We start from the raw sequence: 16,891 nt of genomic DNA, 5'->3' as shown, positions 1-16,891 counted from the left end.
ATCTTATGTTTTGAATTGAATTGCCGAGGGTCGTTGTTATTCCTAACGCTTATTTTGGTCGCCTTGAAAAAAGGTTGAGAAACACTGGGATATAGTAAAATACAGGATGTAATCTCAACAAAACACTGTGTTCTGTGTGTAGAAAATGCAACTGGTGTAAAAACATGGGAGTTAAATTAGCGCCACTTGGATATATTTTTTAAGCAAACATTTTCATTTATTTATTTGTCTTTTTACATATTGGTAAGTGTCTTTCCAATTCAAAAGTACTTTTGTGTACGCATCTTATTATCTATATATTCTTCAATGAAAAAGCACGCCTAAAATAAAGTAACACCAATCAAGGTATTTTCCATTTTCCATGATTTTTATCAAAGCTTATTCTTCTATCTGTACCATGAAACACAGCCTGTAATGCTTTGCAGCAAAAATGTTAGCAAATATATTTTTTTTTCTCACTGATTCAGCCGCTTCAGCAGACGAGGATAGCGAAGAACGAACTCACAAGTGCATCACTTGTAACAAGATGTTCAAGAAGTCATGCCACCTCAAGCAACACCTGCGAACTCACACAGGCGAGTTGCTGGCATTATTAAGAAAAAATAAAATAATTTATTTATTTAATGTCAAATATAATTAAGGTACACTATGCACGGATCTGTAAGTTAGCTTGAAATCTCAAAGCCAACTAGTTCGTAAATCGACATCATCTCAGAAAAGACGGTTTAAATAGTTTTCAGTATCATTAACTATTTATAAAGATGATACGAAACGGCCTGTTATATCATTTGGCTTAAAGATCGTTTGAATTCGACCTTAATCAATAGTTTAATAATTAACATATATTGACTTATAAATACTAGCATTAATATTCAAAGAAAATAAATTATCTCGTGTTAAATTTTTATTTGCTGATTTATTATGTGGCCCACAAAACAATTTTTTGGTGCCACTTGTTGTTTTTGTCCGTTTTTTTAGTCAATTTTTTTGTGGATCACTTTTAAAAAGAAAAAAAAAACAGAGTTGGCATTTTAACAACTGTTAGAGACCCTTCCAACGTTGTTTCTCGTGTAAAAATTTAACAATTTCCATTTCTATTTAGGCGAGAAGCCCTACTCTTGCACGCAATGCGGTGGTGCTTTTGTGTCGCCCAGCGTACTCAAGGCACATCTGGCGACCCACACAGGTAAGTTGTTGCTAAAACTATGTTCATCAGTTTTCACAGTTTGTTAAATATTTACATCAGTGAGGCTCTGAACTGAACATTTTGCGGCTCTCACTAACCGATTGAAAAATTAGTTAGAAGTAATTGCAACTAAGTAAGTAAGAGAAATCAAGAATTAATGAATTGTATCAGCAAGGATCCCGAGTACGAAGTACTAATGTTACCGGGTACTTCCATCCGGGTCTTTAAAATAATTTTGTGGTTTGTTACGTCACAATATATTTAGTCCTGATCGACAAGCTATGGCAAACACTGTTAATTAGTTAGCCAAGGCTAGCGTGATGTATATTTGTTGTTTTCTAGTTGCTTTCTTAATGTTTTTTAATTATATGCCTACTGATGTTTTTTATGCGGCTCCTTGCAAACCTTAGGTTTCAAATGCGGCTCTTGCTCTAAAAAAGGTTGAGAATTACTGATTTACATGGTTAAACTTTCGAATTTTTTTTGTTTTGATTTCAATCTCACATTTTTTTGAAAATGAGGGCGTGTCAAATGCTAACAAAAAGTAACATAAAAAGAAGTCAATTACTAGCCATGCCAATTTTTTATTTATCCTGGGTAAACCATTTACCTGTTTATAAAACCCTGTTAAGCAATTATTGGCTTTTTGTACAATTTACTGGACTTTATACCCGACTAATTAAGCCGACAATAGCTTTCATTGCCGTTGATGCTGTAAGTTTAAGTTGGGACAACTAACCTTTTATGTTATAAATAAAAAAAAAACAGCTTCTCTGATAATTGTAATTCTTTACCAACGTTTCGGCAACCTATGCAGTTCGCCTTCTTCAGTAAATGTCATTACGTTGGTAAGGGTGAATGTCATTACGTTGGTAAGGGTGAATGTCATTACGTTGGTAAGGGTGAATGTCATTACGTTGGTAAGGGTGAATGTCGAAACGTTGGTAAAGAATTACAAATACCAGAGGAGCTGTTTTTCGGTTTATATTACTATGCCTGGTAGCGGCAGGCAACAGCTTGTATATTATTTGAATTACCCAATTTTCGTCGAACCTCAGGCGTGAAGCCGTTCCAGTGTCTGATATGCGGCCAGTCGTTTTCGTCCAACAACACCCTGAAGCGACACATGACAATCCACAGCGACGCGCGCCCCTACATGTGTCCCTACTGCCAGAAGACCTTCAAGACCAGCCCCACATGCAAGAAACACATAGAGACGCATCGGGCCGATGTCACCAACGCATTGCAGAAGGTTTGCGCAACCGATATCAGCTTTTTAAATTAGATTTAGCTTCATATTGGCCGGGCCCTTGATATTTTACGTGTCATCTTCGCCACGTCTCAGAATACTTTTCTTTTTGGGTAAAAGGCTTTTTGTCAAATTGTAATTTTCAGAAGAGCCTTGAGAAATAAATTAACTTCAAATCAAGGTGTAAATTGTAACACATTGTTTTCGCAACCGACATCAGCTTTTTAAATTAGATTTAGCTTTATATTGACTGGGCCCTTGGCAATTTACATGATTCCTTGACATCTTCGCCTCGTCTCAAAATAGTTTTTTTGTTGGGTCGAATAGTTCTGTTTTCTGGAGTTTTCTTTCTTTTCGAAAGGCCGTTCGTTAAATTGTATTTTTTTTGGAAAAGCCTTGAGAAATAAATCAGCTTTAACTAAAGGTTTAAATTGTACCACATTATTCCAGAATGTTTTCGTCTTTTTAAACGAAAACTAGCAAACGGCAAAGAAAACAAGTATTATTTTTATATATTTTTTCTTTACTTTTGCTTGTGAACCCGTATATTGCTATACTCCGTTGTAATTTGTTTATTATTGGCTTGCCCGTTTTTCGAACGTTTGTGTTTTTGTAGCAGGCCGCCAAAGAGGCTGAAATGGTGCAAGAAGCCCCCGCCGAAAGTTTTGCGACCGACTCGATCGACGGCGATGTGCTGTTCGAACTGAACGACATGCAAGGTAAGAATACTAAGTTGGTTTAACGCTTTTGGTTTAAAACTGGAAATATGCGATAACTCAATTATAAAGCGTTTTTTTAACAACGCTGCCCCTTTTTCACCTGTTTTATCTATTTTTTTGTCCTCTAAACAAAACTGTTTTACTAGAATCTGATTATTTGTAAACATCTTTCGTTTTTAACTTAAACTTCGGACTTTTACGGAGTTTAACATCGGTAAAAACTGGTTGTATGTTATTACACCATTTTTTTTCATAATCAACTAACGTATATTGTTCTTACAAACATCAAATTAAATTAAAGGGTAAAGTGAATTTAAAGTCGAATTAAAACCGCTTTTGCATAAAACGTCAATATTTGGCTTTTTTTTTTTAAATATCGATTTCGCACCGAACATTCTTTATCGATTTCAACCATCAGAGGAGATTCGCACCGAGGAGGTCCGCTCTTACCCCGATGACGTCATGATGGGGGGAGAGGACGCGATGGAGTTCCACAACAACCCCGCCCTTCAGCAGGTATGTTGAAACGATTCGACAGCAAGACAAGAATTGCTTTTAAAAATGCTTTTTAAAAAGTTCGAAAAATTCTAAAAAGAGGCAGTCTAATAATAAAAATTCTAAAAAAGAGGCATCTAATAATAATGTTTCGACAAACTTTTACCCAACTTTTTTCAGTAGAAAAAAGAGTGGCCCAAATAAATGATAACAGATTCATTCTTTTATTTGCATACGTTTCGGCAAGTGCTTATGCCACTGAAGATTATGAACAGATTCTTGTTTAGTGTTCATTTTTTGTTTTGTTTTGTACTTAAACCTTGGAAATCTTTATATGATTTACTTCTCTTATTTTTTTAACGGTTAATAAATTATATTTCGTTCTCAATATGCTATTTTGGTTTTGGGCGATTTTATTAGTAATTAGCCTTGTAGCCCCCAGTTCAATTTAAAAAATGATATTTATTTTTTCAGGTTAACCCGAACGCGATTCAAAACATCAACAAACTTCCGCAATTTCGAGGTAATTAAGATTTATCGCAAGCAAACGTACTTTTACACTTTCTTTTGTTTTGCGCCTCAGTGAGCTTTCATATTAATACAAACCTGTTTCAGACTCGAACAATATGCTTATGCAAAATAATTTACGAAACTCTTTTGATCTCTTGTAAATACTTCAAAATAATTTACGAAACTCTTTTGATCTCTTGTAAATACTTCAAAATAATTTATGAAACTCTCTTGATATCTTGTACATACTTAAAACATTATTGTCCAGTCCTTAATTTGGTCCTAATTTGATATTTTGCCTTCCACAAATGCGTGAATGTAAACAACACCAACACTATTTAGTGGCTCTCTGTATCAAAAAGGCCACCGCTGGGAATATATTTACATGATTCGTTCACTAAAGTCTAAAGATATACGCCTTACTGAAACTTAAGCATCCGTCGCGCTTATTCAACCCTTACACGGATCACCAAATAATCTCGTTCTATCGGCCATTAGTGAATAATGAGGACCAGGAGAGCTCCATTGGACCGGAACACATAATCACTCTTGTGGAACCGGCGGAAGTGACGCAACAAAGCGACTCGGTTGAGGGAACGCAACAGCACAGGTATGCACACGTCACTGCTCCGTCAATTTCAATTAGAGTTGTGCAATACTTGTTATTCCGATACCCGATATTTTAAATAAAAAATTGGATCCGATCCGATACCAAATGACGTCATCACTATGCTTAAACAAGCAAAATAGATGAAAATAAAATGTTTCAAGGTAACAGTTTTCCAGGTTTTTAGGCCCCAATTTGGTGTAGCGTTAAGAAGTTTATAGTTACCCTAGTATCGGACGAATACCGATACTACCACTTCGGGTATCGGCTACGACCCGATGTCGGATATTCCTAATTTTAATATACACTTATTACAAAACCTAATGATCGTTTTTTGTAAAATATGATTGTTTCCCTCAAGATAACAAACACGAGTACTTGATGTGTCAGGCGAGTGAGCATTTTAAAATCACCCTAAATACTTGATTGTAAATTTATTCGTGTGCTATCACTTGGATAAAAGGTTATACTACATTGCTTATCATCAAATTTTCAGCCCTATTTAAAACAATGGAAAATACGATTGTACTGGTAAAAAAATTATTTGAAAACTATGGTTGAAAATATTATTTTTGTTCACATAACATATATCGTGTCATGAAGAAAAATGGTGCAAACAATATAGTAACAGCAAACTCACTTGATCAATAATTATTATTATTTCCGCATGACTATTATCTTCCATCAAAATTACATGTTCATTGGTCAAATCCACTGCTCACCAGCAAACCAATATTAGGTGAAATGTGATTATGTGCAACATACGAAGAGGTTCAGCAGGAGATTATGTTATTTAATTTATCCCGTTCGCATAATCTAACAATTTGATTTCCAGCTAACGCCGTTGTTTATACTTTTTTACAGTGGGATCACTGGAAAAGTGCCAGCCCTCTTTCGATGCACCGTGAGTCTAATTTTTTTTTATAAATAATTTGCGATTTGATTTAAAATTACTACTGAAGTTTGAGTATATATAATGTAGCGGAATGCAATAGATAATGTTTGTTGTATAAGCAGCTTTTTAGGTGCGTGTTAGAGCAGTGGTTCTCAACCGCCGGTCCGCTTCAACTTTCCTGCCGGTTCGCCAAATAGATTACAAATTTATATCTCAATTGCAAAAAGCAAGATGTTGAAGAATTGAAGATCAAATTTAGAACTTCGTCAGCTCCGTAATTTGTAGCGACGTAACATAGAGATAATGCTTTACTCTGGACTTTATCGTACGTCACAATGCTGAAGTGTTGTGCCCAACTGTTTAAAAGTACAGTTGGTTTAGGTTGTAAACTTTAAGACCAGTTGTATGTGAAAAACTTCAATAGAACCACGTATAACACTTATGATATCAAAAAAGCATCAACAAATCGCTCATTGAATAGAAGTTTCCGTTCTTTGCTTCCAAGTTGCATACTTGTGTCGTAAATAAATTTTGTGTCGATTTGATTTATGAAGGTCCGCCGGTCCGCAAAATTTGTTTTGAAATTCTACCGGTCCATAAGCTAAAAAGGTTGAGAACCACTGTTTTAGAGGCTTTTGTGACAAATGCAGTTGAATGTATAAGGAACAGTCAAAAGTGGCTTTATTGATTTAATACTTGGTAAAACCCGAACATAAACAACGTCTTATTTTCTTTTACTTTTAATTTCCTACTCATCAGTTATGGTTTGGCATTGTTGTTTTTTTGTAGAGTTTGATAATGGCTTATTTTGTGGAGAAATATATTTTTCTTAAGAGCTTGTAAATAACTGACTTTGACCAAGGCTGAAAAGTTTAAAGAATATTTGCTCCCGTTTGAAGGCATTGTCGTCATTAACCTGCAATGTCAAGGACATTTATTTTTTCCCACATTCAGTTTAAACAACGTGTAACAAATTTTACCCAGCACCGTAGCAATAAAAAATCGAGCAATTTCGTATTTTCAAAGCATGACTTTTCGCCGTCCAAACCAAAAAAAACCTATGCCATTTTCGCCCAGGGCTGTTCGCGTTACTTCGGTTCCCAAGACGAGCTTACCAAGCACAACCAGGAGGAGCGGCACGCCCCCTCGCGGTCACTTCTCTGCTCAAAATGCTGCCACTGTCTGGAGTCGCAGGACTCGCTAGTGTCGCACATGCTGGCGCACGACAGTTCGAAGCGACTGGCTTGTCCCGACTGCTCTGTCTACTTCAGCAGCGAAGTGTCGCTCAGCCAGCACCGGGAGCATCACGTGACGCTTGCGTGAGTTCTGATTGGTCGCTTAGTTTGCATTGTTTTAATTTTTTAATCACAACAAACGGAATAGAGCGACTGTTCGAAAGTGTTTTGTTTGTTCAATGTTTCGGCTGACTATTCGGAAAGAAGGCTTGTGATCGCCCAGATCTTCATGTCGAATAAGTTTCTGTAAGCGTTGATGCTTCGTCATCGAAACTATTAATGAGCGCGTATTTTAATTGCGCGTAAGGATCCGCGTCATCTGGGTTTTTAATAGTGTCTCACAAGGCGGCGATTTCGTGTGACACTGCTGCTACCAAATGGTGGTACTTTGTTTTCGACCGGGTCGCGCCTTTTACACTGAATTGTGCTTCCCCTTGTAAAAAACATAGTTCGGCGCCTTGTGGCCAGATGAGCCAGAGAAGTGTACACGTCCGCTTGTATTTACCAATGACCGAGCGAATGACCGCTCGGCACCAGAACGATAGACTAGGCGTGTCGCGTGTAGCATGTCGCGTAAGATACATAATAAAAGGATACGCTATACCTTGGATGACACACACGGTCAACAAGACGCGAGTAAAATGACACAGAAAAGAAAAATGTCATTTTACTTCGCGTTTGTTGGCTGTGCGATCTCGTCTTTAACGAAAAAAATCGCTTTATCAAATCATAGTTTTGGAACGACTGGTTTAAACAACCCTCGTCCACCATTCAGCCAGAGAAGCACTGATCTACAATAAAAATATGCTAAAGCTGGTATTGTAGTTATTTAACCCCAGAGCTAACCAACACACGTCCACCATTCAGACAGAGGAACACTGATATACAACATAAATTTGTGTTAAGTTGGTTGTAGTTATATGACGACCAGTTCAACCAACACTTGTCCACCATTCAGCCAAAGGACGTGCGCGGTTTTTCGATTTCGACTCTAACGAATTAATTCAAAAGACAAGCACCGACATACTTTACCGGCGTATATCAATCCTAAAGAAAACCAAACCTAGCGATAAAAATGGTATGTCTATCAATCATAGTGTTATAACGACTAGTATAACCAACACTCGTCCACCATTTAGCCAGAGGACCTGCGCTGTGTGTGATCTCGTCTTTAACGACCATGATGAGCTGAAGGATCACGTGATGCGACATCCGGAAGATGAAGTTCGGGAAGCTTACAGGAAGAGGGACTCGACCGTGAAACGGGGCAAGAGGAAGCGGTAAGATTACTCGTCGTTCCTTTTTGATGAAGTACAGTAAAATATGACATTCCTTATTAACGTGCGCAAAAAACGGACGATTTTTTCCGGTTGGTTTTACCAGAATAATATGTATTTTTCTGTCCTTCATTAGATGTTTTATTCTCGACAAATCGACGATGTTTTTTTTTCAAATTTATTCTATTAGTTAGGAATTAAAGCGAAACGATTCAATATACGACGAACAGTATTGTAGCAATTATTAAGTTGTTGAAATTTGCCTATTGCAAAAGGAAATCTAGTTACTATGTGCTTGTATTTTATGTAGAACCGGCTTCTACCTTTTATCGGATGAGCAGAGCGAGATTCTCGAGAGAACAGATCCCCAGCAAAACATGACTTTGTCCGAACGAATCCTGCTCAAGGCTGTGGCAGAAAAGGATGTGGTAGGGAATTTTTTTGTTGTCCTAATGTAACTATTAAATCATAAGTTTGTTTTTACGAAAATCTCTGTTTAGATTTTTATCCTTGCTTGTTTATTAGGCGTTTCCATTAGGTTTAGTTCGATGTTTCAGCCGACTTGCGCACAATAAAAAAGTTGGACGTAACCTTTTTGCTAGATGAGTATCTGTTCACGTATTAAGAATATCAAAGCCCATACAGAAGTAGGTATAATTTTGGACGTTTCGAATATATCTTTATTCTGCAAAATGTTGAAAACGAATGCTGAATTATTCGAAACGTCCAAAATGATACCTATATTTCTGTATGGGCTTTGATATTCTCATTACGTCTTACTACAACCTCCAACTATTATGCTCCGAAGTATCTGTTCAATGTTACGTTGCCAGTCTTCCTTTTTTATTATAAATCTCATGAGAAAACGCGTGAAGTATTTTTTTTTAATATTATTTGTTTGAAACCGATTTCACCGATAAGATTAATCGGGTTCTTTAAAACAAATTTATTTTCAGGTCACGAACGCCATGTTACAAAGATCTTTTGCATTTTCTTTACACTCAAAGGTGTTTTATCTCTTTATATATATTTTATTTACTTTAGCCGCCGTTTTCAAGCCACAAATGTCGTTTTGCTAAAAAAGTCAACTGACAATCGTTAATAAAAAAAAAAAAAAACAGCACGTGTTTTTTTCCGAAACCGCAGGTGTCGAACGTCCAGGCCGGCAACCAGCGCGGTCGTTTCAAGGAGTTCGAAATGGACGGACCGATCCACGCCAACGCGTGCGCCTACTGCCCCAAGAGCTTCCGTAAGCCAAGCGACCTTACTAGACACGAGCGAACTCACACAGGGCTCAAGCCGTTCAAGTGCAACGTGTGCGACAAATCGTGAGTTGTGTAAGCTTGGTGTGTTGTGTATAGAGGGGGGTCGGCCGTTATCACGTTTTTGAACCGATTCCGACAATCGATTTTTATGTTTTTTACCAATACCGATATTACTAACCGATTTTTTACATACTTGAGATACGGTAATAGCTTTAATTAATTGAACAAACGTATAATTCAAATAACATTAAATTTATCCTTTTTGACTACTGACCCGAAAATTATAGTCTGTTTTGGACTTCAGCCGAATAAACCAACTCTGCAGCCCTGGCATGCTTGTGGCCCATTAAAACTAATACTTACATCTGACTTCTTACCATTAATTTCAACCTTGAATGACAACTTTTTGCTTTTGTTTTGTCATATTTGGTGTCAGCTATATTCCGCACAATATTTTGACTATATTTGCTTTTGTGTTCCCAGTTTTTGCGTGAAATCCACCCTCGTGTGCCATCAGCGTTCCCACCTACAACGCAAGATATATAGGTGTCATATCTGCGACATGCTCTACTCCACACAGTCAAGTCTCAAGGTAAGAAAAAGCTAAAATGTAAAATGCATCCTTAATAATTAATCAAGGACTGTCGCAAACTTTGAAAATTTTAAAGACTACATTAGAACTAACTAAGATTAGAGCATACAAGCAATTTTCTTCACAAATTTGATTAGAATAAGCATCACATTTGACTTCAATTCTTTGAATCAGGCAACAAGGATTTTTGAGCCTAACATGTCTGTACCAAATCACACAAGCAATGTTACGTCACACCCGGTAACCCGGTTATGTATTATTTAAATTTTTTGACGCAGGTGTTACGTATTAACGCGTAATTTTTCGATACCTGCATTTTTTAATTTTTTCTAGCACCAAAAGCGCTATTTCTCTAATGACAAAATACGCCCCAAACCACTTTGTATACGGCCATTATGACGTCACAGGCGGTAATCTCAAGTGTGCATCATTCAAAAACGCGCAGGTCCACATGCGACTGCACACCGGCGCCAAGCCTCACAAGTGCCCGCACTGTCCGATGACCTTTCGCACCTCGGGTCACCGCAAGAACCACATGACCGTCCACCTGGTCTACCCCAACAAGAGCAAGGTTGACAGAACGCCACAGAAACAGCAGCAAGTTGGTGAGTGGCCTATACTTGGTTGTCTTTGGTATCAGTATTAAGGTTGGCCGATAATATGGGACCAGAGCCAACAAGCTATGCTGAAAAATATCATAAGAAACTATGCGATACTCGGCTTGTGCGATTTTTATTTTGAACAATTTTGCTTATTTGATCATACGGTAATGAGGTCATCTAGCTATATTTTGGCTAAAACGTTGAGTATACCTTACTAGGGATGTCCGATAATGCCGGATCGGGGCCCATACCCGAAGCACTCGTTCATTAATAGGGTTGTATCGGCGCCGATCCAATATCAAACAAAAAATATAGTATTTTAGCGTCATTTGGTATCGCATCGGATCTTGATACTTTTTGTCCAATATATCGGATGTCGGTATCCAAATAAATTGTCAAGTGTGGGATATCCCTATATCTTACACTTTTTTCAGTTTCTACGAAAATGTTACAACACCAAGGGATTAAAGAAAAATACTACAAGTACAAACGCAAATCACCCTTTTGTAAAAACTTCTTTTTTTCGCAGAAATCGAATTACCGCCCCAGGTCCAACCGCCTTCCAGTCTTCCCGTTTCCACGCAGGCGGTTGCCATGGAGTTGAGCGGCGTCCAATCAACGATCGCCACGTCAACGCAACCGACCGTGGTGTGGCCTGACGTCACTTTGACCTTGCCCATGGAGAGTTTCTTAAATACTAGTTTGTTCCAGGTAACGCTGAAGTATATAAAGAATTTATTTTTTGGGCGTTTTCCTAATGTATAGTGCAAATTTTTGGAGGCTGCACCCTACCCCCTATTGTTCTTTAATTATATTAATTAAAAACTAGTAGATCCGATCTGATACTGAAGTCTTATATGTTCAGGAATTTATGAATAACACAATGACTTACCCATGTGGATTCATATCTTATTCAAATAGAATTGTAAATGCATACAAAACAATGTCTTTAAAAACAGAAGCAGCATTAGTGTAAGTTAAACACCATTGTTAAACACTAACAAGTATCCAAAAGGTGAGCTCCTACCGCGAAATGGTAGTAATCAACAAAGTTATTTAGCCTAGTCTATAACATGCTTAAATAAGCATACATAAATGAACTTTTGTTATTTTAAGTTTGGTCCTTTGAGGAAGACAATATATATATTCTCTGTGTTATGCAAATATCTCCAATCGCCCATTTTGACTTGAAAAATGATATTTTCGCCATTTAATAACGATTACACGAGTCACTGGAAAAAGTAGTGCGGTGTTTCTTCCTTCGTTTTCCCTGCCAACTTTGGTCGCTGCCAGAAAATAAGTATGACCTCGCAGTATTTAAATGACTAACTTTATTGACTTCGGAAAACGAAGCCATCATTGCATTTCCTTCCCAGGATGGAGGTGATGTCACGTCGCCTCAAGGTCAAAACCTTCAACTGGCCACGGACGACCCGAACATTACGCTGCAGATCGACCCCAAGCTACTGCAGCAAACCATCCAAGAGAGCCAGCAGTTACAACAACAACAGCAAATTCAACAACAGCAGCAACACAATATGCAACAGCAACAACCACAGCAAATCCAGCAGCAGCAAAACCAGCAGCAACAACAACAAAATCAACACTTGCAGCTGCAAGCACAACCGAATCAGCAACAACAGCTGATGTGAGTAATCTTCGGTTTCTACGTATCTGATAGATAAAATCGATTTGGCTTAAACCGTGGTGCGGCATTTACCAGAGTTGCCACAAAGTCTTACAATGTCTTCGAATTGATTTGCGCAGTTAAAATACCTTACAAATCCCTGCGTTTTTTCAAAAGTGTTTTAATAGTGTTAAAGTTTATTTAAAAGCCGCTTTAAGTTGTGTTTAGCAAGTGCGGTTTAACCAACTTTTAGCTGTTTTTATTGTATTGACCATGGCACTTATGCCGTTTTGTTTTCGAATTATATTCAAAAAACGTTGAGCGATCCAATTTTAGGTCTTTAAAAGGCTATAATTTTTCTTTAAAAAGTCTATAAATTTTTTTTTAATTTTTTCATAAAACTGTTTTGGGACCCTGTTTAAACATTGTAACTTTGGTTACTTTGTTTTTGTTTTTAAACATATAACTTTAACCTATAACCATGGTTCAAGTTAAGTGTAAAATAATATCATTACATGCTCGGTCGCATACCTTTGATTTGTTCGAAAGGTTTGGAATATTTTTTTGGGGGGAAATAGCTGCGATCGTATATGCATTTTTCCTGTCCAAAAACTGCATAAATGTTTCCGTTTACTAACTGTATTACAATAAACACCAGCCATTCAGTAGAAAAGTCAAATCAGCAGATAACACGTTTCAAAGGGAAAACGTATTGCTAAATTGAAACAAATGTACGCCCTATATTTTGTAAATCATTAAATTAAACAAAAAGGTAAAATATTCATAAACTCAGCTATGGCTAGGAATTCATTTGTGTTGATCGTGAAAAAATTAAATTTTGTGTTGATATTTCTATTCTAACCGATTAAGCATTATATTCACCCTTTAAATGAATTTTCTGTTTCTTGTCTAAATCAGGTCAAACGTTACCAACCAATCCGGCAACTGGCCCGCCCCCAACGTCGTCATCCAGCCAATCAACAGCCTCTGCGTCCAGCCGCTCAGCCAATCAACACAGGACGACTCGGTGGCGCCATCGAGCGACGAGCAGCAGCGATCTTTCCCCGAGATTAACATCGCTGTGCCTTCGAGCTTGGCTGGGATCACTCAGCAGGTAGGAGTTTGTGCTGTAGTTGTACACAAAACACGGCAGCGGAGTCGGTTTAAATAAAATTGAACACGAGTCCGGCTCCGGCCAAAACATTTAACACCCAAATCGAACCCCCTAGTCCCGAGACCCTGTCGAAATGTACCATGGTCAAGTGTCCGATTTGGTCGAGTTCCGAGTCCAATTTGGGGCAAAAAAATTATATTTTTTTTACTTTGTGTTTAAGTATTGCCTAAAAATAATATAAAATGGTTAGTTCGATTTAAAAGTTTTTTTTTTAGTAAAGCCGTGCAGGTTTAATGAAATGTGCTTTAAAATGTTGGGGCAAAAAAGTTATATTTTTTTTACTTTGTGTTTAAGTATTGCCTAAAAATAATATAAAATAGTTAGCTCGATTTAAAAGTTTTTTTTTTAGTTAAGCTGTGCAGGTTTAATGAAGTGTGCTTTAAAATGTTGTTGCTACTTGTGTCTGTCCTTAGATTTTCCAAAGCCCTGTCGTTTTGTCTGACGGAGGAAACTTGACAGAGCTGAGCAAAGCGTCGGAGCCGCTAAGTCTTAACAATCCTTCGCTCATTCAGGTACCTGGCGTAGTACTTTTAACTCAGCAGTAACTAATCTTTTAAATTCATCTTATCAGTTATCGCCATTTCGTGCCTATCGGTTGTTAAAAAGAAAAATCACATTGTTTTAAGTGAAAATTATTGCTACCAAGCCGTCGCGAGCGACAAAATAAAATTGTAGCGACAAAATAAAACCCAATATACTTTTCAGGCAATTCTTTTTTGCTATTTTTTCACCGACTGAGGTAGTTTTATATGTTAGATTTATTGAGTTTGTTTCTGAAAACAAAATATTCTTAATTTGGGGAATAATTATTTAAATTCGAACTTATTAATGTCAATGCCTTATTCTTAGGCGATGCAACAACTACTCGGCAACCTTCCCATAAGCGGTACTTCCCCTAACCAACCGACCACCTACAAACTTCACGCGTTGGACGGGAATGGAAACGGACCTGAACTGACACTGACCTTCAACTCGACTGACCTTATTCCGAACCAGGTGAACGCCTTTGAAATGGCTGTTTGCAGACTTGTTTGTGGTTATCTGGATGCACCCAGGCAACTAGATAATTCTAGTTATCCAATTCAGTGAATTAGAGCAAAATGCGTCTAATTCTAATCAAATTTGTGAATCGCTTGTGTGCTTTAATTTTAGTTCTAATCTAATTCAGATTTTACTAAAAAGGCTACTCTGACCAACAGCATTTTTAGTCTCTTAGTCGAAACCAAAAAAATACTTGAGAATAAATTGCGATTAAACTGAATGATTTGTGAATAAATGAAATGTAATTCATGTTCAAACTCTAGTTTAAAATATGAAGAATTCTGTAATTTGAATTCTAATCTGATTAGGAAAAAACAAAATGCTCTTAAGTTTAATTTTAATCTAATCGTAAAAGGTTATACAAAATTGTTAGCTGGGTGCATAACACAATATAATTTATAATGTCAAATTAGTTTAACCAGTATACAATGGGTAGTTAATATACACATTTTTTCGTAATTAAATTTAATGTAGTAAAAAACTTTTTTTAAAAGAGACGGTCTACTGGGGATTGTTAGGAGTTATATTTGATTCAAGTATTTAATTTGTCTTGCCTTTCGCTTTTCTAAAAAACACAATTTGGCACTTAAAGCTTTTGGATATTAATTTGGTTTCTATGTTATTTACAGTGTAACTTTTTTGTTGAAATCGTATTTGTTTGAAAGAAGCTAATTTTTACAAACAACATTATTTCTTGCTAACTTTTTGTAGGTTTCAATATAAAACCCTTCCTTTTGTATACTTTTAAATTATTGTTCATAATGTTTCTCCTGAAAACTGTTGCGTTACTCGCTGTAAATGTTGTCACGACACAATGTATTATTCAGTCGTCAGACTGCCACCTGACTGTCGTTAAATTAATAAAAAAATTGTATAATATATTAATGGCAGCACCCTTAAGACTCATATGTGAACAAAATCTCTTAAAACGTCAGGTAAGCACAGTTTTTTTAATTTATTGACAATGTTCTTTGCTTCAGGGTCAATTCGCGCTACCCACCTTTTCTGTAAACAACGATCAGATATTGCATCTGGATTCGGAAAGCAGTGGGCTCATTCAGCAAGTTAACAACGACCTTAACAACTTTGTAGCGCCCATGTCATCTGGTTAGTCGTAATATGTTCGGCATACAGCTATATACATGTTTTTCAGTGTTACTTGCAAGGCTAAAACCGCTTGGTGTCTAGTACTCTGCGCTGTCCTATGCTTTTTTTAAAACACATTTAAAAATTCAATCTGGATTTGACAGAAACGTGTAAAAAATTTGTAAAAAAAAAATTGTGTATTTCTACTCGGAGAATTTTTGGCAATAACTTTTTATGGAACGAACGGTAATGAAACTTGTGCAGGTTGTGCAGCGCAAATTTTTACAAGAAACTAGAGGATAACAAATTATTTTTAAAAAAATTAAAAATAATTCTGATCGCGAAAACACTTTTTTTTTTCAAATCCACCTGCCTTATATGGATTTTGATAGATAGACACCTAAAATACAAAGTTTAAGCTCATTTGAACATGTATTGGTGTGAGGAAATCGAGTTGAATTTTTGCCGAAAATCGCAAAATCGAGTAAAAATGCGAAATTTTAGGTTATGTTTAATCCATATTTTTTGCTGTGACCGTATTCTTGTTTTTTAGACAGTTATGGAATAACTGAAGTACAGTAAATCTGCATAGATTGCATTTTAATATTTATTTGCAGTAGTATTAAAATTGGAATTTTTGCCGAAGATCTCAAAAAAAAAATTCATAAAAAGGCAAAATTTCGGATTGCCTTTAATCCATGGTTTTCAAGTCAAACCTGACTTTAAAATTAATGTGTATGGAAGATAAAGACTCACTGCAGATGGATATAGAGGCAGGAGACTGCGTTTAAATACTAATTGCGCCAGATTAAAAATCGAAAATTTTAAAAACAGTAAATTTAAAGTTTTAAATATTGCCTGTCACTGCAAATGACATGAAATTCTGCTTTGATTCAGATTATGCGTTGAGTTTTCGGGAGTTTATATTGGAAAAAATCATTTACTCTCTTCTTTCAAATCAACAAACGGTCTTGCTTGCTTCTGTAACAATTCTAATAGCCCTTTTACATGACTGGGTATGATTCGCAACTTTACCAAACAGTAATAGTATTATATAACGTTTTTGATTGTTTCCTACTGATGTGGTCCTCCGTTATTAAACTGGTTCTGTTGGATATTCCTAGTTTACCATTTCTGGAATAATCCTCCGCTTTAAATCTAGTGGTGGTGTATTCAACTCTCTCACACTGTCATCTCCAAATTAATTTTGACCACGTATCTTATTTATATTATGTATGGACCGCTTCGTAATATAACCTCATATTATTGGATCATTGTCAGTGATCATTGCAGTAAGAAGGTTCTTGCTGTTAGCACTGTATGCATTTCTT

At 36.6% G+C, this 16,891-nt stretch overlaps 1 protein-coding gene across 1 annotated transcript in view; it reads left to right on the top strand.

The window, feature by feature from the left end:
- Nucleotides 1-15,881, top strand: part of LOC146162561 (zinc finger protein 236-like) — a 30,299-nt gene extending 14,418 nt beyond the window's left edge. Inside the window, exons 23-42 of the mRNA XM_083385235.1 lie at nucleotides 468-575; nucleotides 1,103-1,186; nucleotides 2,245-2,438; nucleotides 3,052-3,154; nucleotides 3,573-3,670; nucleotides 4,124-4,172; nucleotides 4,658-4,769; nucleotides 5,631-5,670; nucleotides 6,739-6,980; nucleotides 8,036-8,176; nucleotides 8,484-8,601; nucleotides 9,320-9,501; nucleotides 9,922-10,030; nucleotides 10,476-10,635; nucleotides 11,162-11,343; nucleotides 12,009-12,280; nucleotides 13,178-13,373; nucleotides 13,847-13,945; nucleotides 14,283-14,429; nucleotides 15,455-15,881. Coding sequence (XP_083241361.1) covers nucleotides 468-575; nucleotides 1,103-1,186; nucleotides 2,245-2,438; nucleotides 3,052-3,154; nucleotides 3,573-3,670; nucleotides 4,124-4,172; nucleotides 4,658-4,769; nucleotides 5,631-5,670; nucleotides 6,739-6,980; nucleotides 8,036-8,176; nucleotides 8,484-8,601; nucleotides 9,320-9,501; nucleotides 9,922-10,030; nucleotides 10,476-10,635; nucleotides 11,162-11,343; nucleotides 12,009-12,280; nucleotides 13,178-13,373; nucleotides 13,847-13,945; nucleotides 14,283-14,429; nucleotides 15,455-15,586 — 2,768 coding nt within the window. The 3' untranslated portion in view covers nucleotides 15,587-15,881. The remainder of the gene's footprint in view (nucleotides 1-467; nucleotides 576-1,102; nucleotides 1,187-2,244; nucleotides 2,439-3,051; nucleotides 3,155-3,572; nucleotides 3,671-4,123; nucleotides 4,173-4,657; nucleotides 4,770-5,630; nucleotides 5,671-6,738; nucleotides 6,981-8,035; nucleotides 8,177-8,483; nucleotides 8,602-9,319; nucleotides 9,502-9,921; nucleotides 10,031-10,475; nucleotides 10,636-11,161; nucleotides 11,344-12,008; nucleotides 12,281-13,177; nucleotides 13,374-13,846; nucleotides 13,946-14,282; nucleotides 14,430-15,454) is intronic.
- Nucleotides 15,882-16,891: the final 1,010 nt, after the last annotated feature.

Source organism: Ascidiella aspersa, chromosome 3 (assembly GCF_963924565.1).
Source record: "Ascidiella aspersa chromosome 3, kaAscAspe10.2, whole genome shotgun sequence".
Lineage (NCBI taxonomy): Eukaryota > Metazoa > Chordata > Ascidiacea > Phlebobranchia > Ascidiidae > Ascidiella > Ascidiella aspersa.
The sequence above is the reverse complement of the archived record's forward strand: the minus strand, read 5'-3'. Positions and strand labels throughout refer to the sequence as shown.